The sequence below is a fragment of the Eutrigla gurnardus genome (genome assembly GCF_963514095.1).
Source record: "Eutrigla gurnardus genome assembly, chromosome: 8".
In the NCBI taxonomy this organism is placed as follows: Eukaryota; Metazoa; Chordata; class Actinopteri; order Perciformes; family Triglidae; genus Eutrigla; species Eutrigla gurnardus.
Window position 1 is genome coordinate 28486594 of NC_139922.1, and position 22302 is coordinate 28508895.

The window sequence follows — 22302 nt, forward strand, 5'->3', positions numbered from 1 at the left end:
TGAATAGCCCAAAGATATTCCCAAAAAACATAAATGTACTGTAGATGTAACACCTGATAGGTTAAGCCCAGGTGTTATATTGGAAATCAATACATTTATTAATAATATTCAATACATTATTCAGGTTAGGGTGACGGGTTAGGCTGGTTAGACTTCTGCACTCAGCAGTATTAAATGGGTTTAATACAGCACATCGTTTTATTTATAAGACAAAGAAAAGAAGCTCTAGTCATTTTTGCACAGATGGGGTTTAAATATAAAGTTTAAAGTCAGATTACAGATTAATAAAAAGCCATTTCAACCCCAAGAAAGTAACTAATAACGTGCTCTCTGCCGTTTTCATACACGCCTTCCAGCTCATCGGCATCTGATTATTTAAAAAAAAAATATATATATATATATATATTTTTTTTTTCTGTACACATTGTGATGACGCAGGAAATATGACGACCACTCAGATTTAGACGTACTCACACCGGCCTCGATTTCTGTGACTTTTATTACCACAGATTTAAATGTCTTCACCAGAAAAACCCACCGATCAAATCTCAACTGTTTTGTTTTTTTTCTATCCAATGTGATCCTGCTACCATCTTTTTCTTTTTAAATGTCTGTTTATGCTACAGGAACAATTTCCAAACACCTGCATACATTTATGGGAATCAAATGAGGTCAAGTTTGGAAATGTGCAAGTATTTTTGATGTTAATCCCAATGCCACGCCTTAACTGCATCTGGCACCTCTGCTTACTACAAACATATAAATCAATCAAGGAACAAGTTCCAACACTGCCTCCGGCTGACTGAAGGGCATCCACGTACTTTCCATACTTTCATCCCAAAAACAACATCGAAGCGTTGAAACTCATCATCAAAAATCTGATGAGGCGTGAGATTGTTATTTTGCTGGAGAGCCGCTGTCGTCAGCGTTGGCAGTGTGATGCGATTAAGTATCGCCACACATGGTTGGACGGGATTATCACTGGAATTATACGCAGAGTGAAGAAACTCTTCCCATCTTCTGGCAAGTGTGACATTTCTGCTGCCACCACTCCCTCCCTCGCTGATAACCATCTTACCTTGCAGGTGTAGGAGATTAATTAGCAATAAAAAAGTAATTATAGTCATTAAAATGCAACTCATTAAACTATGGTATCAAAGGGACTTTGAACGCATACTTTTGCAACCTTTTATGGCTTCAAATTGTCAAATTTCAGTAGTTAAATAGACAAAAAGAAAAAAGTATTCCAATCAGGATACAAACTACCAGCAAGCTAGTGCAAATATATAGTTTTTTTTGGTGTTATTTTATTCTTTTCCAAGTAAAAATATTTCAAACCAAAGGTTGCTTTAAGCACATTTAGTGTTGGTGAATGCAAATTTCTTCCCAAATTCTGCGTCACAGTTCTTTTGTTTTTCTTTTAAAGAATTCAAGTAACTGCAAAAATGCATGCAAGGAAACAAAGCAAGGAAACAAAGCAAGGAAACAAAGCAAGGAAACAGTCATCAGTATTTTTGCAAAACACACAGCACTGCTGCCTCCACACCACCGTAACACCAGATCAGTAACAACAGGCCACAAACATCCCACTGAGCACTTCCTGTTGAGCATTACTGACTTCAACCAATCAGATTTCCTTATCAGGGATTTTTTTTTTTACCAAAGGGTACTCTTGTGAGTGTGACTGGCAGAAATAAAACATCTTATCTTCTATACATCTTACATCCCTGACACACCCTCCAGTACTGTGTTGTGCCAAAAGTGCCTCCTAAAGTAGCAAAGTAAAAAACAAGCGAACACACCCAGTCGCTGTCAAAACATAACATGTCAAAAAATCACCAAAGCGTGACGTTTGGGCAGTGCATTAATTCCATTCAATATCCAACATACAGTATCAGACTCTAAATTTGTGAGACGTTTAAGTCCAAAATGCACAAAATATAGATAGATAGTAGTCGCCTTTAAAGCTGTATGTTTTTGTCTTGAGTGTCCCGGTGACAGATGCCAGCCAGGGTCTTGAACCTTGGCCCCAAATCGTTCAGAAACTTCAGATCGTCTCCCAGGTTGTCCAGTGACAGCTGATCCAGTGACTGGCATTTGCTGCCTTGTCCCTCGTAGGCGAACTCGTAGGGACGGTACTCTGGGTGGTCCACGTGGTCTCCGTTGATCTCGTGCAGTCTCTGTGGAAACAAGGAATTATGACAAATCTTCTGGATTTTGTCCCAAAAACATATCGAAAAAACAAACATGAAAGTAGAATTTTGGATTGTTTCTGTTCATTTCGGCGGTCCCTGTGGACACATGAAGGATTGTTTTCCAAGCAACAGAAGTCCCATTAGAAAACCTCACATTCTGGTCTGGCCCTTGTAGTCCTGGTTCTGGTTCTGGTACTTTATCCTTTTTCATTTTATTTTCAATATTTATTCCAGTGAATTTAATTCAATTTCTTTATTTACATCGCAATATCATGATATCGTGATACGTATCGTATCGTGAGGTTCTTGCCAATACTCATCCCTAAGTGGCACGGATGAAAAGCATCAACTGTCACTATAGAACTAGTCAATCTTCACACTGGTGGTCTCGTGAACACGTCTAGTTCATTTAGAGGCAGCTGTATTAAGTTGACACCATTTAATAACCAGTTTAAAGTCCCTCAGAGTAACTTTAACGACTTACTACATTGCTTGAAGCAGATGCCGACAACCTCACAGTGATTATGCTTTCATTCATGTGACGTTCTGTATATGAGCATCACTCACGTCCAATTTACTCCCATCCGCTACAACACAATGGCTCTCCGGTTGGTGAATGGCTCTTTTATGAAAAAAAGGCACTTTACAATTTGCCGCTCATTCACACACCAGCAGGTGTGATTTGCAGGTCTGACCATAGGAAGCCGTCGGTGGTTGGGTGTATGAAGACACTTCAACGTGTCGCTCTCTTACCCGGCTGATGTGATCTGCAACGTGTTGTTGCGAGCGCCGGTTGAGTGATTGGTTGTATCTTGATGAGCCTCCCTGTTCAGAGAGAGGAGGACATGTATGGGCTTCCCACCGCTTAATTAACATACTGTATAAGTGTATAAAGTGACATTCATAGCTATTTACCTGGTAGTTCAAGCTGTTTTGAGTCCATGAAGGGTACTGAAATTAAGAGAATAAAACAGATTAAGTCTTCATCACTTTGCTTTCACTCAGGGCTCCAGAGTGCGACCATTTTGGTTGCAAATGCTACCAAAATGTTTATGAGTGCGACTGGTGCACTGGTGCACCTAACGCTGCTCGGGTGAAAAACAAAATCGTAAGCGCAGCATCTCTTTATGTTCTCCTGACGGTATCCTGGTCTAAACCAATAAGAGACAGAGCTCGGGCGGGTCCTTGCCTCTGATTGGCTGTGGTCCTTTTCACTTCTGTAAATTGTGTCAGTTCGAAAAATGCGAGCGAGCTGAGCAGGTACTCCTGAGCGCTTCGATTTTCTTCGAAAATGAAGAGAGTCAGAAAGCCTCGCCCCGAAACTAATTAAAAAGCCCAAAAATACGCCTTCAGACAGGACTGGTTGAAGCAATTTCCCTGGCTGATGTACGATGAAGAAAGGGACTCAATGCACTGCATTTATTGTCGGGAGTGCGGTCAGAATTTGGCCGATAATAGTGCGTTTGTTGTTTTGCGTTCGCATCGAGAAGTTGAGAAAAAGCGCAATAGGCCTATGTCCATAAAGCACACTACATGCCATGATAAGTGTGTTAATAAAGTGGCCCCTCATCCAGCTGCATTTCAGCGTCAGGCTGTATCGATCAGGTCCGCTGAGGAATCTGAAATGATTATTAAATTCAACGTCGCATACAATATTGCAAAGGAGGAGTTGCCGTTCACTAAATTTAAGTCCGAAATTATTCTGATGAAAAAAATGCCGACACACTAAAGAACAAGACAGCTGCGGAGGTTGGAAACGTCACATACACGTCATTCATGACTGACGGCGACACAGACGTCTCTACGAAGGAGTGCGTTATTGTCTACTGCTGCATTTTGCATAAAGGGAGGCCGGTCAACATGTTAATCGGACATGTCCGGTGGAGCATGGACACGCACAGTGTTTGAAGGCCCACATTACAGCATGAGAGATCATGAATAGGAAATGTATAGTAGCCTATTCCTTATATTATTATTAAAAATGAATAGCCTAAGTAAAAATATAATTAGGCTAGGCTAAGATCACATAAACTGTTTTCCATTTGCAATCTATAGACTAGTGACCTGTATGATCTTTTTATTGTGCCACAAAGCAAGCATTTACTGTGCTTGGGCATCAGTGTGCAGATTGGCTGGAGAAAACGGGTGCTCTGGGTGCTGATGGTGCTGCAGTTAACCTAGGCCATAAGGGGGTGTCATTATGTAAAAGGAGAGCCATAAAAAGGTGACTTTTTGGCGTTAAAGGTGACGCGATGAAAAATGTGGGTGCACCTTAATTTTGTGCTGGTGCACCTAAAAAAAAGTTAGGCGCACCAGTGCAACCAATGCAAAAAGTTAGTCTGGAGCCCTGTCACTGTATTTATAGATTAATAATACTGGAACAAGATAACACTCGTAAAAAGCACGTTTTAAACTGCATTCACCCTATTTAAATCAATAAGGGAGGAGTAAATATAAGACATTGCACTGAAACGCAATACAATTCAACAGAAGTGCAAATTATGTAAACAAGTGTAGGTTTAATTATGTATATAAGTGAATGCATTCATATCTGTTATATATTTTAAACTACTGTATTTACATCACTGCTGCATTTCTAATATGCAAGAAAATAAATGAATAAAATTCAACACACAAAATACACAAAGATAGACAATTCTATATGTTTCAGGTGAAAAAGATACAGGACAAAAGAGTTTGTTTTTCCAAACCTTTGTCATATTTAAAATAAAAAACAGACTTCCATGCAAACAATAGGGGCTATTTTAATACATGCCGACTGAAAGTGTTAAAGCACATGTGGTGGCTCCCTCATGTGGATTTAAGGAGGAAGTCTCACAAAACACCTAAAATAAGGAAGAAGCACAAGCCAAAAAGTGACAGCCATTGTAATCTCAGCTGCAGTGACTCACCATGGACTGCCCTCGCTGGCTTCTGATTGGGTCTCTTTGAGCCTGCATGCCCAGTGAAGTCATGTTAGAGGTCATCTGTAGGGGACAGGAAGGTCAAATCAGACTGCGAGATCGCAGTTTCAGAGCAATGGGTGTGTCTGTTTAACTGGCGGCCATGTTGACTGGTGACTTACAGCTGGTTGGCGTGGATGATCAAAGCCGAGTACATACTAAAAATTGATTCAATTCAATTCAATTTTATTTATTTATATGGCACCTTTCATACAGGGAATGCAACACAAAGTGCCGTACAGAAAATACAAATTTAGAAAATAAAAACAACGCAACAACAACAATAAAAACAACAACAACAGAAAGAAAGACCCGACCCCCCCACCCGGAACACACTCGCACACTCACACTAACATGCACGCAACTCGGGTATGGACACCACGCACACACACGCACACACACACACACCCCCACGCACTGCATTGGCTAAAACTGTAGAGACATGGCTCGGCACTGAGACATCGGTGAGTGAAAGGCCATCCACACCATGAGGGACTCTGGTTCCCGTCAGTCGACGGTAAAAGAGATAAAATAATGTAAAATAGAACAAGATAGCAGTAATAAAATAAATAGCTAAAAACTAGATAAAAAGCTAAATAGGATAGAATAAAATCAGTATAAACTACTAAAATAAGCAAACTTAAAATAATAGATTAAAACTTGGGGAATAAAATAGCAGACTTAAAATAATAGAAGGCTAATTAAAAGCCAGACTAAAAAGATGAGTCTTGAGCCGTTTTTTAAAAACATCAACATTCTCTGCGGCCCTGAGGTTCTGCGGCAGGCTGTTCCACAGTCGGGGACCATAATAACTAAAAGCCGCCTCCCCGTGTGTTTTCAATCTGACTTGTGGAAAGGTTAAAAGGCCGGTGCCAGAGGACCTCAGGGTCCGTGAGGGTTGATATAATAGGAGTAGGTCAGATAAATAAGAGGGCCCAAGACCATTAAGACATTTAAAAACAAGTAAAAGAATCTTAAAATCGATCCTGAAACGGACAGGGAGCCAATGCAGCGACTTTAAAACTGGTGTAATGTGCTCCCGCCCTCTGGTCCTCGTCAGCACGCGTGCGGCTGAGTTTTGTAGCAGTTGGAGAGTATGGATGCTCTTTTTAGGAAGACCAGAGAGCAGGGCATTACAATAGTCTAGACGACTGGAAATAAAAGCATGCATCAGCACCTCTGTACTGGCCTGTGAGAGAAACGGGCGGACTCTGGCTATATTCTTCAGGTGGTAGAAACCTACCTTTGTTACATTTTTAATGTGTGGAATAAAACTGAGCTCAGAGTCTAAAATCACGCCCAGGTTTCTCAGAGATTTCGATGATTTAAAATTATTTAATTTTGGTAAAAGTTTCTCTCTCTGGCCTTCAGGACCTATGACTAAAACCTCTGTTTTGTCCTGGTTGAGTTGTAGAAAGTTTGCTGCCATCCATGACTGGATATCTAAAATGGAATTAAAAAGGGCATCTAAAGGCCCTGTGTCATCAGGAGACACAGTGATGTACAGTTGTGTATCGTCAGCATAGCTGTGGAAGCTGATGCCGTGCCTCCTGATGACATCACCCAGGGGAAGCATGTAGAGATTAAAAAGGGTTGGGCCTAAAATTGACCCCTGGGGAACCCCGCACTTAAGGTTGTGTGTTTTGGAGGAACAGGTATCCAGACTTACGAAGAAGCTACGGTCAGTGAGGTAAGAGGAGAACCAATTTAAAACTGCACCAGAGAGACCAACCAGGTTCCTCAAACGGTTTATTAAAATGTGATGGTCCACTGTATCAAAGGCGGCGGTTAGGGGGGCTTTTTGATTGAAGGCTTTTTACGAGGACTCCTACGTGTTCTGTTTTTTTTCCAACAGCAACCGCCACGACGAGCAACCTTTAGTTAACACGCTCGCTCGATAAAAGGAGCTGCTGCATTTAGCATTCAGAGAAGAGATGTTCCGATACCATTTTTCCCTTCCCATACTGATTCCGATACTCCTGCTGTGGGTATCGGTCGATACCGAGTACCGATACCAGTGTGTTAAAATAAATAAATAAATAAAAAGATCATACTACGCCTGCATGACTGTGATATGATTATCATTGTGGTAAGGCCTGCCTCAGGTTAAACCCTTTGTAAAACATGAATGAATACAGCAAATGGAAGCCATTTATTTTTAAATTTATTTTTAAATAGAACAGTATAAAACAGTAGTGCAACAGCAACTTAATTAAATAAATAAAGGAATAATTATTTAAGAAAATTAAAGAGCAGCCACAATATTGTAAAATAAAAAAAGGCATTTCAATCTTGAAATAGTGTAGTATTTAAATAGTGCAGTATTTAACAATAGTAGTGGACTCCAGTACTCGCCGATACCGATGCCAGCATTTTCGGCGGTATCGGAGGCATTTCCGATATTGGTATCTGAATCAAAACAACTCTAATTCAGAGCATTAACATAGCGGCAAACAAGTATTAGCTACGAAAAGATACAGTGGAGTAAAATCTACCCGAGCAGAGAATGAAATCACTCTCCCGCAGTGTGTGTTGTAATCAGAGCTTCTCCTGGTTTTGTTGACACAGTTTTGCCGGCCGCATGTCATCATTGTTTGCAAACTGTAAATCAACTTCCCAGTACAAACACTTTAACAACCCACATTTAAATTCATAAGGTCCTAAAAGTTGTAAAATATGCAAGTTTAGTTCCTTGGTTATGTGAATGAGCCAGAGGCTGGGAAGCAAGCTTCCTCGTAAAATGTGCAAGATGTCATTTTACTGCATTGTGGACTCAAGTCAAACTTTTTGCTTTACTCGCCACTGAGCATCTTCCATGAAATTGTGAGGCCCCGCCCCCAACACTGTCATATCTGCATGAACCACGGAACACTGTAAGCTGATTTTTTGTTTGAAAATCTCTCTTTCTAAACAAAAAGGCCGGTCACTCACCAGCGCTGAGCTGTTGTAGGCGGTCACGTCCTGAGTCATCTCTGAAGCCTGCTGAGATGTCGAGTTGAAACGGCAGCAAATTAATAAAGCAACCTTCCAAGCAGGCACACACACACACAACTATTTAAAAGGCCTGTTACTCACCGGGGGGAACGCTGAGCTGTTGTAGGCATTCACGTCCCGGAGCATTACTGGAGCCATCTGAGACATCGAGGTGAAACGACACAAATTAATAAAGCAACCTTACAAGCAGAGGCAAGTAAAATATATAAAACAGAAATAAATAATAAATAGTGTCGAGCATTTTGAAGAGGGAAATGCAGCCACAAGATCAACTCTTGAAAAAGTGAAATATGGTCATTTTTAATAAATGAAATTCCAACTTTATCTCACATTCAAAGGATAGTAGTGCTTTTAAATGTCATGAGTACATGCAGCATAGATCAAGTTATCCATTTTCACTCGAGACAATCCAAGATGTCTTCCTTGTTGAGCGTCATGGAACTGCTTAAGGTCGACCTTGGAGTCATGCGTTACACAACGCTGTGCTTAACCTGTAATTTACGCTATAACTCTCACGCATACCTGTAAACCTACATTTTTCAGCAGGATTACGAGACATATTTTCTTAACCACTTATTATTCATGGTTTTGAAACTCCCTTGAAACTGCACTGCTTGGGGGGAGGAGGGGGAGTACCTGTGCGTTGCCCATTCTTAGGCCATCCGTCACAGCCATACTGCTTGTAGATGTCAGCAGCGTGGACATATCAGCCTGACAGATGAGAGAGTCAAAGAATAAATAGATGAGCTCCAAAAACATGGGTGTGATTGTTGGAGTAATAAAGCACACTGTCATTCCCTCTAATCTGCACACACACAACCAGCCCACCTTGCATTCCGACCCTCCTCCTTCTTGGTTGTACTTGATGAGGGTCGCGTTGCCCTCGTCCTGCACCATCGGCATGTCCTTCCCTCCACACTGACACATAAAGAGGAGGAGCAGCACTGCAGACGCACAATAAAACACCGTTAAACACGCAATGTGTGCATCGTGTTTTCAAGCCGAACATGTAATTACCATGGCTTGCATTAAAACCGTGGAGATATAAAAAAGCGGGTGGGGACATGCTGCCGCCTCATTTCCAGTCATTTCGGGGGTTTCCCTGTCACCTGGTCCGTCTGGTCCCCCAGTACTGGTCCTCTACTTGGCAGGTCTGGTGTGGTGCTATTTTGTAATGTTATGGGAATTTTGGATGTTTGTAATTTATAATCAGAACCTTTTTTTCAGGCCAGACGTTGATCCGCATCTCCTCTTCTCAACTGTTATGCTATGACTAAAATTAATGCCTGTGTGTTGGTGATATGAGCATGAGTGCCACAGGACATAAGATAATTTCAGAGGACATTATGACATCTGTGTTCCGTACATCTTGCCTTTGTCTGTACATCTTGTCTTTGTAAGATAGGACATGAACCGTCTTTTGTCTACGGTATGATTCCTCCTCCTTCAAAGGGAGATTGCTGTTAGACTCAGGGTCGTTCCTGCTGACTCTGAACCTTTGCATCAGAAGGCAGGGGTGAACATTATTTTCCTCTGCAGACGAAAATACTTTGTCGAATAAACCTCGGAGAAAAAGCTGATCCTGGTTGTTGATCTTTATTGGGCAGATTCATTTTTCCACAACAGTAATAATGGATTTAATGGTGCGGCGGGAGTACACGTGACACTTAGATTCCAAACTTATTTAACACACTGCTCTTTTCTGTCTTATTTTTTTGGGGTGGAATTGTGTCTAAATTTTGAACTTTAAGTTGTTAATTGTATTTCCTCTGAGAAGTTGTGAAAGTGCTGCTTCAGGTTTATTTAGCATCTACATTATGGTGATGTCAAAGTTGCCACTGACTGCCGTACTCACACAAAAACATGAGAAGTCCTAGGAAGAGCATTCTGATCCCCGGCGCCCCGAAGCTGGATGAAGGCGGGTCTCTGTTAGGGCAAACATCTCCCTCTCCACAGTCACACACCACCACTTCCAAGGTATCTTCTCCAGTCAAGCCCTGCTGGTCCTGGATCAGCAAGGGCACTGAGTAGTTCCCATAAGGAAGTGTCTTCAGGCTAACAAGCCCACCTTCTTCACCTGGTGGAGGTTGTAGAAGAAAAACTCTTCAGGTCCCATTCTGTGGCTGGTTCAGATGAGGTTTAATCATTGACAGTGTAAAAAGGAAGGCACAGCTTTGCCATAAAATCCTTTCTGACGAGTGTGGGGCTAGTCAGAGTTTAATACAGAGTTTACAGAGAACATGGAGAAGGGTGTGATGAGTGGATTGGCATTGACTCAATACACGTCTGCTTCCAAGAGAAAGAGACTTCCTGAGAAGTCGAAGGTGTGTCTGCTCTCGGGGCAGCTGGGTTTCTTTACACAATGTCACAATAGGGGCCTTTCATCAGGCCTCGATCAATTAATGTGAGATAAGGATGTTTCGGAGTCGGTCCAGGAATAACAAAAGTTAACCACAATCAAAAAGGAGCAACAGGACATTTGATGAGAAAGGAATATTAGGATGAGATGAAAATAAAACTGTGAGGTAACACATTTTCTTCTACGAGGTTGTAAAGAGAGGAATGTAGTAGCTCTTCCATTAAACAAGAAGCGTTCACAGGTCTGTACTCACCATGGGCAGGGTCTAGTTTCCAGCGCTGCGTCAGAGTTTTGTCATCCCCCCCCATGAAGAAAGCAAAGGGTCCGCTGAAAGGATTGGCGTCTGCATCCATGGCGGACACCTTCACCTTGTTATTCTTGTTTCCACACATAACGACGCTACCATTGACCAGCCTTGGCTTGTTGTCATTGACATCCCCGAGGTGGACCAGAACAGTGCATGTTCCCGTGGTTGGAGGCTCACCTTGGGAACAACAGCAAAAGTACAAAAAATAAAATAAAAGTCATGGATCGAGGAATGTAGGTTAGCAGTGGACCACATGATTCAGCTTATGTTTGATTGGGATATACGCTAGGGATCCGTCGTACCGTTATCTATGGCACCCATGACGATCTTGTAAATGTTATCGTCATCAACAAAGGGCGACTCTCTGTCCATCTTCTCTGTCGTCGTGATTCTTCCTGTTTTCTCATCGATGGCCACCCAGCTAGCCGGATCTTCTAACAGCACATGTCTGATTTGCAAGGAGGGGAAAGGGAGTAGAACATATAAAACTATTGGAATTGCAGCTGCTGGAAAATGTGTGGCTTTTTTGTGTGCTACCATCAACATGGTAGAGGTACTACACAATAAGTTGCATTCAGGTTGTATCAGGTAATTTAAGAAGAAGTGTGATATAACATTTGCAATTAGGGCAGTTGGGTTATAGCAGACATGTCAATATTAGGTTATGGATATCTGCTGGCTAACACAAACTGGCAGCAGTAGTGGTGTAGAAACAGCGGTCCCATTACGTCATTGGTCCACCAACCTGATTTTGGACACATCGGAGTCAACATCTGTAACCGTTGGAAGGTACAGCTCCTTTCCTGACTCCTCCTCCTCTTTCTGGTACACTTTAAATATTTGTTTGTCGTACTGAGGCGGGTCATTGACATCGATCACTTTCATCGTGATGTTGACTGTAGCTGCAGGTGGACGGGTGGACGCGCCGCGCAACACGTTATTTTCACAAACATACAGGGGTTCTTCATTCTCTACTTTGACCACCAGGTTGGCGAGAGTTGTCTTCTCGTAGTCTTTGCCCTGGAAGAAAAAAAACAAGTTGAGGGCAGAACTGGTGCAGCTGCTGTTTATATGATTAGATAGAAAAACCTAACAAAACAAAAAAACTTTGTAATTAATTTAATTAATGTATTAATTAAGCAGAATGACCTTGATGACGCTCAGAATACCCTCGTTAGTGTCGGGGTCAGTTTCGATTTTGTAGTTTCCTCCTTCATTCCCTTCGATGATGGTGTATTTGGCACGCCAGCCGGGAGATTTAGGAGTGTCTTCGTCGTCTACCGCAATCCTCAAAATATCATCCCTGATGGTCGATTCCAACACCTCACCGTTGTACTGGACAGGCAGAACAGTTACATCTTTAACATCGCACATCTCTCTAAAAAGCAACTCTAAGAATGATTAATAAAATGATGAGGAAATTCATGCCTTCTTCTCTCTGAACGTCGGTGGATGACTGTTACTGTCAAGAATATTGAGGGTAACAACGGCAGTGGAGGAAAGGGCTGGTGTCCCATGATCTGTTACTTTAACAATAACTTCATACTTCTTCTCTTTCTGAAACATCCATAAAAAGATGGTATTTTAGATACCAGTTAGATAGTATTTTAGCAGCTGCCTACTGATAGAGGTACAGCAAGTTGCCGAGTCTCACGTCGTAGTCAAAGCATCCTTTAAAAGTGAGTTGGCCCATATTGCCGTGGATCTGCTCCAACCCAATCCTGGGCTCTTGTGGGTTCTGCGAAAGCATGGTGATGGTGGTTTGAGAGTTTGGCGTGTCCCTCTGATCTCGGTCCGAGACCAGCAGCTGCACCGGCAAGTACCCTTCAAAATGTTGAGGAAAGGAAGCAAAGGAGAGTGGATGTGTTTTTAGAAAAGTGGGGAGGCAGAATGGGAGATAAAGTACACAGCATGATTATAGGAGACAGGATGAAAGACGCAGCATCTCTGTTTAACCCTCTAGACATCATGAGAACTCAGTGTTTATTGTATTCATATATGTGAAGGCAGAAAATATGCATCAGCATACTCACCCTGCGCCATATTTTCTTCCACATTGGCTTCCATTCGAGGGTAAGCAAATGTTGGTGCGTTGTCATTGATGTCCTTCACTTGTATGTCAAAAGCGAGATCTTGGTCTATTTTTGTGCTCGTGTCTTTGCTCAAGATATCGAACTTGATCTGTGGGTGAAGGTGCTCGTGTAAACGAATTGCTTTTAAACGGTTACTAAACTACAAAAATTCTATTTAACATCAGATTGGGATTGGTAAATCCAGAATTGGCTCACTTTGAAGAGATCGTATTGCTCTCTGTCGACAGCTTTCTTGGCATAGACGATTCCGGTGTGTTTATTGATGCAGAACACTCCCAGCGGCGGCTCCGTCACACCCATACCTCTTATATCGTACGTTTGCCCCGAAGAATGCGTCTTGTCGTTAAACATCTAGTGTTGAGGCACAGACCATTGAGCTGTTATTGTTTGCAAAATTTGGCACACTGATAGGCATTTACAAACCGATGTCCTCACCGTCGAAATCTCCATGGGGAATGGCCCATCATCATGTTCAATTATTTCGAGGGTAGACAAGACCCACCTTCTTTTGGAGCGCACCAAAAGCTCCTGTTGAGACCAGGATGAAGATCAAACACATAATTGTTACAATTTTCGGTTGGAAGCGAAATACTGTAGCATGACTTTGCATTCCCAAACATGAAGCAGTTACCCGCTTGGCACGCCTGGTCTGGTTGCCACGGTGAGTCTCTGCCAGTGCTGTAAACGCAACCTAGAACACAAAAAAAGGATTTTAGGACTCTGAAAAAGGCTTAAGACTCACCTGTTCAGACTTCACCTCGACTCCGCATAGCATCGACACCCACTAACAGTGTTAGTGTGGTTTCTTTCTTTTGACAAATGTAATTATTGTAAGTCGCTTTGGACAAAAGCTAAATGCCCTAAATGTATGTCTTTGTAATCACAGATTACAGGGTTTAGTCAAACAACTTGATTTGTCATTAACTCTCACTTTCATAACTTTCCTTATTCTGTTTCTGAGATCACGAATGTAGAAGAATACAAACAGGGACCGTCCTCCAGTTCTGAGAAGTGAGGCCACTGTAGAAGTGATGTGTAATTTGCATTATTTCTAATGGCCAGCAGGGGGGGACTCCTCTGGTTGCAAAAACAACTCAGATTGTATGGAAGTCCGTGAGAGAATTACATTATACTTAATTTATAACTTCAGTAAACATGAGTTGATTCTTCTTCAATACAGCATGATATTCATGTTGTAAATCGTGGTCCCATTTAGAGTCAAAGAGTGGATAAAGCAGAGTATGCTTGAGGGCGGGGCTGCCTTGTGATTGACAGGTCGCTACCGTCGTCCATAACTGTAACCCTTTAAAAATGTTTTTTTTCCCTGTTCATTAAAGTTAATTGTGTAATTGCGCTCGCCTAAAAATGTGGTGCTTAACGCCGCCCTCTCGTGTCCACAACTCAATGGGTGAGGTCATAACCACCATGCCAACTTCATACTGTCACAAAACCAGTGTAACCAACTCATTTCTCTACACTTGCCTTTCAGCTAAAGTGCATCGTATACAGTATGGTGCAGGAATAGCCCTGAGGTTGAGTTACGGCAACTTTTCTTGATGAAATCAGTCTTATTAACAGGGTAATTAAACCCTATTAAGGCGATTATAATAACATCTATCAAAACTATAAATGGCGAAGCATGTGAGTCACTACACTTAACGCCAATTTCTAGGATTGTTGAAGCCTTTGTTAGGCAGCGGCTGTGGAGAGACGGCAGGAAACGAGGGCGAGAGAGGAATGCGACAAAGCTGGGAATTTATACTCAACAGAAGGTCTTTGGCCCACCACAGTTCATGGTCGTCTGACTGACACAGTACAGCGTAAAGTGTACAGACAGGTGTTTTAAATGACTGCGAGCACAGGCCAAACATCTCATCGTCTGATAATAGGCCTGAAAGTGTTCATTTATTTGATGAAAAAAAAAAATGTATTAAAAGATGGCAGCGAGTCAGAGGTGTAATCATCATTGACATGGCTTTCTCCTCTGTTCATGAACCAGCATGCTCTTAGAATGTGTGAATATATGTGTGGGTGAACAAAAACTTTTTTTTTTGGTATAAGTAATATATGGTGCACTTTATTGTTTGTTGTTTACCCCATTGTGTTGTTTTCTGTTGTGCCTGTACACTTTATCTCACTGTAGAAGAAAAATGTTTTACCTCACAGTTTTATTTTCATCTCATCCTAATATTCCTTTCTCTTGGACTGATCAAATGTCCTGTTGCTCCTATTTGATTGTGGTTAACTTTTGTTATTCCTGGACCGAGTCCGAAACATCCTTATCTCACATTGATTGATCAAGGCCTGATGAATGGCCCCTATTGTGACATTGTGTAAAGAAACCCAGCTTCCCCAGAGCAGCCACACCTTCGACTTCTCAGGAAGTCTCTTTTTCTTGGAAGAGAGGTGTATTGAGTCAATGCAAATCCAAACATCACACCTTCCTCCATCTTCTCTGTAAACTCTGTATAAAACTCTGACTAGCCCCACACTCTTTTTTATGGCAACGCTGTGACTTCCTTTTTCCACTGTCAGTGATTAAACCTCATCTGAACCATCAGAATTGGACCTGAAGAGTTTTTCTTCCACATCACCGTGGGACGGGGAGAAACATTTCGGTTTCTTTTGTGTGGTACATGGAAGAAATTGACAAATAAAAGTTGAAGTTGAAGTTGAAGTGACTGATATTTGATGCCACAAAGGAGGTGTATCAGAATCAAAACGGTAATGTCCCTCAAAGGGGAAATTTGATTCACAGTAGCGGACAGTAGCCATGATAAAGTGCTGCTAAACAGTGCAAGCTAAGCACAATAATGCACTATTTAAAATTTAAACCTATTCTTTTTTATTCTGGGGCACCTATATCTCCACCAGGGGGGAAGAAGAACGAATTCCTCCAAGAGTCGGTGGTCAGAGATGGCTAAGATCGATCGTGCCGTCCGTAACAGTTGTCTAGATATTTGCTTCAGAAAGCTGTTGCGTGCCGATGGTTTTACTGGCTACCTTAACAATGTTGAACAGATGGTTTTTGTTTTGCACTGTGAGGTTCCCATACCAAGAAATCAACAAAAAGGTTAAAACAGACTCAATAAAAGATTTATAAAATAAAGTCATCAGTGTCTTGTCCACATTCAAAGTATTCAGTCTATGCAGAAAGTAAAGTCTTTGCAGACACTTTTTACAGCTTGCATTTGTGTTTAAGTTCAATTTTTCATCAATAAAAGTCCCCAGGTACTTGGAACTCAACCAGTCAGCTCTTAATTGTAGTTGGGATGATTGAGTGGGAGGTTTTTCTAAAGTCGATGACAATATCGTATGACACTTCTGTAAATAATCATTAAAGCAGCATGAGCATATTACACAAGAACTCAGCCATGTCCCAAATATTTAGACACAATATAATTGTTTCTTTTTGAAACCTACAAACCATGCTTTTGATAAGCTTGAGAAAGAGCTCACATTACCACATACACATCTCAAATATATATAATTAATAAAACTGGTCGTGCTTCATTCCTTCGTTCATCCACATGTCTGCAGACATTCTGTGTGGTTATTCCCAAGTTTACAAGTTAAACACAAGCAACTGCAACTCTCTCAAAATTAACAATTCCGTGTCAAGACAAAGTTTGAATGTTTAAACAGTATGACGCCCCATAAGTGTAGATAATTCAGAATGTCATGCCTACCAAGAGAAGCAGGGAAATGGTCCTCATGCTGATCTACTCAGTGATATCCTCCGTGCGAGTGCTTTGAAAGCCTCAAAGTCAGCGTGAATAAGAATCCACAGAAGACAGCCCTCAATGCCTCCAGGCAACAGGTAGACTGACTTTACAGGCGACAAAGGGCTGCCTGTCCCTGCATGCAGTTATGCGAGATGTAATCTATTAAACGCCGTGTTAATATATGTCAAATGTGTTTAGGACAAAAGCAGCAGCTGTGCTTTAACCTTACACGTGTGTTTGCTTCCATGTCCATTTTGTTGTATTTTACATGACAATGTTGACGTAGTAGGCTTAACTGGGTGTGCTGAGAAACAGGACTCGGCTCAGGTGTACACTCCTCCAGCTCTGGAGCTCACATTACCATGTCTTATTCATGTCTGACCTACATCACGTGTAAACATAGGCCAAATTCATGAGTTCCACTGAGTTTTCTATAATGAGTATTTAAGCCGGCTGCCAGTCACATACACTCATTACACTACATTACACATCACTACATTTTGTATTTTTCCACACGCAAATCCCTGTATACGTCGTACTGACTAACTGATTTATGTCTGTGTTTCTATTGTGCTGTCTTACGTCGCTTATACCACTCAAAATGATTAAATTACATACAACAAAGTAACGAGCACGACTGCGTTCACAACTCGCCAAAGCAACACTTTTGAGTCTCTCTCCATTTTTGTTCAAACCGTCAATGTGAGCAGGGACGCCATGAGTGTTTAATAAACAAACACACACACACACACACACACACACACACACACACACACACACACACACACACACACACCTTATTATTTATTACACTATATTAAACAATACTATGTTATAACATACCAAAACTTTACTAAGAATAGGACGATACAGGATTTTATCGTTAACACTCATAATAAGTTGACCGTGGTTCATTTCCATTATCGGGATCATTTTAAATATCATCATGAGTGACTTGAAAAAGCTCTCTCGATCACTATCATGGTAGACGAGTGAAATTGCTGATTTTTAAACAATGGATACAAAACTACAAAATATATTTATAATGTATTTATGCATTTATGATTTATGATCATCGTAATATAAAAAGGGAAAAAAAATTATTTTAGTCTCCAGGTAATCTAAAACAAATGGCCTTTCCAGGATTCTCCCTGAAGATTTTCACATTAAATGTATAGCTAAAGAAATGTTTCGTCAACTAACACAATTATTTAATGGATTCATTGATTGAATTGACAGATTTGTAAAAATGAGTTTCTCCATAAATCAAACAAAAGCATCTTGCGTCTAATCTTAAATCATTCAGCATGGAAAAAGCTTAAAAATGGACTAAAGACATTTTAGTTGACTAAGATTAAAATTATTAGTAAACTAATCGAACAAGAGGGGTCAGCCCAAATTATATTATTATTAAATATCTTTCTCGTATTTTTATTGCATATGTTTTTTGTGTTGCAAGTCTTTTGGTTTTTTTTTACAGTATTTTAGAATAATGGTGAAATATGAGTTGAAGGAAGGATTTATTTTTTCATACTAACGCTATAAATTAATATGCATGTCCTCTATTCATGACTTAATATGTATTTAATTTGACTTATTATTTCATTACACCCAGTTAACAAACCGCCATGTGCTCATTCACAGGAGGAGCTGTGTAAGTGTCTTGTTCGCCAGCAGGCATAGATAGAACTCACAGATTGACTCATGTTCATGTTGTCACCCCCGGGCAGTTTGCAGTCAGTTTGCAGTCAGTTTGCCTGACAGGAAACTCATTAGAATATAGAAACGGACTGACGTCTAACTTGATGTAGCACCTTTGTTTTAGTTTGAAAAATCAAACAAAGATGTTTTTGGAAAAATGGAGCTCCCCTAATATGTGCCCAAGCCCCCCCCCCCCAAATAATTTGGCTTTTTATTTGTTTTTTTACTTTATTTATTTATGTATTTATTTTTAATGTATTTATATTTTAGAATTTATTTTCAGAATAATCTCATGATGAAATGGTATACATAGAGTTTTATATAGCATCACTGTGTAAAAAGAATATACTTCTTCACTGGTTGAGCAGACAACGAGGAGGGCATTGAGACGGCACTGGTTGCACACGGTTGCGAGGCAACGACGTGTATGAGGGGCCGTCAGGGACATAATTCAGAATTACCTCTCACACACATGTATGTATGAGAGCGTTTTAGTAGTGTGTGTGAGAGCGTTTCAGTAGTGTGTGTGAGAGCTTTTCAGTAGTGTGTGTGAGCAAATACTTTTTCAGTTGTTTGTGTGAGAGTGTTTCAGTAGTGTATATGAGAGCATTTCACATGTGTGTGTGAGAGGTAATTCTGAATTATGTCCCAGACGGCCCCTCATAGACGTGGGTGTTCACGTTCTCACTTGGATAGTTCAAGCCGTTGAGACTGTACTCACGTCACCGGAAGTCCGTCTTGTCTGCTCCCAGGTCCAACGTCTCCACTCCTCCATCCTCAGACCATAATACAACCAGTCCAGTCGGGGACTACTGTCTTAGCATTACCAGTCCACTGGGCCTCCCTGGTCCCATAATAACAAGTCCAAGACTGGGCCTCTCTGGTCCCGGCATTACTGGTCCCACTGCGCTCCTTAAATCTAAAAAGTGTTGAGCTAAATGAAGCTTTACCGTCACACCATGAGTGTGCTGAGCGGTAGTATGTTAGCTAGACAACATGTTAGATGGACAGTAAGCTAGCTAAACAGTACGTTAGCTAGACAACATGTTAGCTGGAAAGTTAGCTCGACAACTAGTTAGCTCGACAGCTAGTTAGCTCGACAGCTCGTTAGCTCGACTGCTGTTCAGTACTGTTTAGATCGCGGCCATCGTGAGCGTCACTTAGCGACCATGTTGCGTCATTAATTAAAATAAATGTGTCGCCATGTCACAACAATGCGAGTCGTGACCACACCCACAATCCTTAATTTGACCGTTTTGAAGTGTCCCAAGCCCGGGAAAACTCGGCGCGCGCGACGTCCATGCCAGCGAACGTTTGTGACGTCATCATTTACGGTTTATTTATCTCCGTCCTCCTGTCAACACTTTTTAATGTGACTTTTTTTTTTTACTCTGTAACGCCAACTACGATACTAGTACTAGTAAATAATGTTTATAATAGTCAAATAAAATATACCTAGTTGTTGTTACTTTGTTATAGTAACTAAAGTAAATTTTAGAACAGCATCCAGTGAAAGTGTATAAAATCATGTGTATTCACGTCACATTGATATATGGTGTTTAGCTATACATGAATAGCCACCTGTATTATGGTATTAAATGAGACTTAATTATGATTCAACCTGAATTCAGTAAAAACAAAAGGTGTGCTAGTCTTCTCAGAAAAGGAATTAAATAATCTAAAGAACCCGCTGAGTCGGTTTACTGTGATGGCGTGTGGAAATACGCCATAATAACGTTTTATTATCACCACTCCCATGGATTTGGCCTCAGGTTGCCTTCTGGCTCTTTTGTTTTGTAACGCAACGAGACAGCGCCGGCAACCCAGGTTTGTCAAGCCAGCAGGCAAATGTTTGTTAATGAACCTGTTGGGGTTAATTGTTCACCGGGATGACGAAGCCATGAGGCTCTTTATTCTTCATGAACCGATCCTGCTGCCTAATACAGCGAAGAACTCCAGTGAAGAAAGGGAGGGTGTCACTGGGTCTATGCTTTTAGATGAAAAATGAAGTTGTGAAACTGGAAAAACTGTTGACTCTGGTTCTAAGGAGTTCACTATGGGTTAATTTTTACTTACAATATTTCATTGAAAGGTTAAACGTCTTGTACTTCCACTGGTAGTCCTCCTGCAAAAGACAGCTCTAAATTCCAGTGGTGTTGTTGCACAATGCTTATACTGTAAGTAAATGCAAATTTGCAAATATGAATTCCGGCTGGGGGCCAGAGGGATTCCCTCCAGTTTAAACTGAGTTCCATTTTACTAACTTTGCAGGTCAGAGGAATCAAAAAAAAAGTTGCAGCTGAGTGGGCGTGATGAATTTCACTTTAACACATTCAAAGGCAGCATATGATGGCTCAGCGACCTCCACAGCCAGTTTTTGTCAGTGTTTCTGCCAAATAGAGGGCTGAGTGATGCATTTATAGTATAATTGCAGTTCATAATTCTGTCTTGTCGGATGCCATTATCGCAGCAGGCCTAATTTATGAGACACGGAGTCTGAGAGTTGCATTCATTCTTTATATGTTTTGGCCTGCAGAGGCTTCAGTGAGATTACTTTTGATGGGGAGATTTAATAATTTTGTGTCTATCAAATCAATCAAAGCCTTGGCATAGATGCCCAGGTTCACGGCAGCCGTTCTGGTCTGTGATTCATAACCGCAAGCTGTTTGCCAGGAGGGAGATTTAAGAGAAGAACTCTGGGTCAGAAAGAAGAAACAGCTTCTTGGAAGGAGCATCGCAGCGAGAGTTCAGTGTGTGTGAGTTTGCTGATATATGTCACATGCAGAAAGCAAAAGACCATATAATCTGAGCAAACGCCGTGGGACAGGAGTGAGGAAAGTAGGGGCAAACTTGCAAAACTAGAAGAACCAGACGGCTTAATGCACAAAGAGGAGAGAAACAACAGTATGAGTCAGTGGTTCTTATGCTTGCCATATATTATTAAAAATGTTCCTGTGGGAAAATTTGTTTTATCACTTGCGTGCTATCAACCAGGTGAACACAATGTTGGGCTCTCGATGTGAAATGTTTTTAATGGTCTTCAAAGAGCGTTCGGGTTCCCACCAGTGAAACACGCTTTGCTTGCAGTAATCACCCCTAGTGTTCGGAGAGATTGACAGGAGGACGTAAACCCACAGCTGGTTCTGTTCAGTACGTGAGAGTGACATGTCTAAATAATAATGCTAAAAAATAATTTTTTTGTTTGACCAAAAACTTTCACAAACTGAAATCACAGTAAAAGTTGCATTTGCATGTGGGGGGTTCCTGTTTAAGTGGGGGTCTGGGGTCCTCCCACCCCCAAATTTTGCAATTAAGAAGATGCAATTTCCTACATTCTGGTGCATTCTAACATGTTTTTGGAAGATGTCTCTTCCCTATGAAAATGATATTTTTTTTATAATGCCTTTGCAATAGTAGTACAATAGTACTACAATAGTAGTACAACTGACGACAGAATCCAAACAAGCTTTTGCACAGTGTATATCATCACATAGTGGCATACAGTCATTAAAGCCTAACCTAAATATTAACCTGAGAGTGCATTGTTAATTTACACAAGACTTTTTTGAGATCCTTAAATTATCCACGCCAACCATTTCTTTCTCCACACCTTTTTTTTCGTTTCAACATTTTTTCGTTTTCCCTGTAACTTCAGAGGGAAGTCAGTGACCCGGTCCAGGGTCAGGCTGAGCCAATCAGATTGGAGTGTGGAGCAGTCCAAGTTGAGAGGGGCTGCATTCCCCCCCCCCTAATTGATGGTATTGAACTGGCCCAGTAAGAAGCAAGGGGGGCAAAAATGACAAATACTCTTTTTTGCATTGTTCGAATTATTGCCGTTTATGTATGTCGTCACATTTTCTTATAGAATGCTCAGAGGTTTAGAAACAGCAGCACAGAAGACTCAAAAGTCTCCCGAGAAAGACAAACACACAGGTAAGTCAGCGGCTTTGAACCATCTTTATTTA

The 22302-nt window shown here is 41.1% G+C and overlaps 1 protein-coding gene across 2 annotated transcripts; it reads right to left on the reverse strand.

Annotated features, from left to right (window-relative positions):
- Positions 1 to 1346: 1346 nt before the first annotated feature.
- On the reverse strand, positions 1347 to 16875 carry cdh26.1 (cadherin 26, tandem duplicate 1). 2 transcript variants are annotated; one of them, XM_084016032.1, is made up of 20 exons: positions 16601 to 16875; positions 13543 to 13602; positions 13347 to 13439; positions 13107 to 13262; positions 12852 to 12999; positions 12473 to 12642; positions 12247 to 12375; positions 11968 to 12153; positions 11564 to 11838; positions 11121 to 11266; positions 10765 to 10995; positions 10008 to 10229; positions 8981 to 9096; positions 8789 to 8863; positions 8234 to 8290; positions 8090 to 8137; positions 5108 to 5182; positions 3111 to 3146; positions 2949 to 3020; positions 1347 to 2180 (listed from the first exon to the last, which is right to left on the reverse strand). In XM_084016032.1, the coding sequence occupies exons 1-20, from the start codon at positions 16625 to 16627 to the stop codon at positions 1962 to 1964; spliced, it is 2541 nt and encodes an 846-aa protein (XP_083872158.1). In that variant the 5' UTR covers positions 16628 to 16875; the 3' UTR covers positions 1347 to 1961. The 2 variants fall into 2 exon arrangements, with proteins under 2 accessions (XP_083872158.1, XP_083872157.1); XM_084016031.1 differs by having other exon boundaries at positions 8090 to 8140; positions 16601 to 16874.
- Positions 16876 to 22302: the final 5427 nt, after the last annotated feature.

Bases quoted from the DNA above. Each gene is read 5' to 3' on its own strand.
- cdh26.1 (XM_084016031.1), bottom strand. From the start codon at position 16,627: ATGAGGACCATTTCCCTGCTTCTCTTG. The intron at 11,267-11,563 runs GTTGGTGGACCA...CTTGCAAATCAG, and splicing joins TCCGATGTGTCCAAAATCAG to ACATGTGCTGTTAGAAGATC. The intron at 2,181-2,948 runs GTAAGAGAGCGA...TTGTTTCCACAG, and splicing joins TTGCAGATCACATCAGCCGG to AGACTGCACGAGATCAACGG.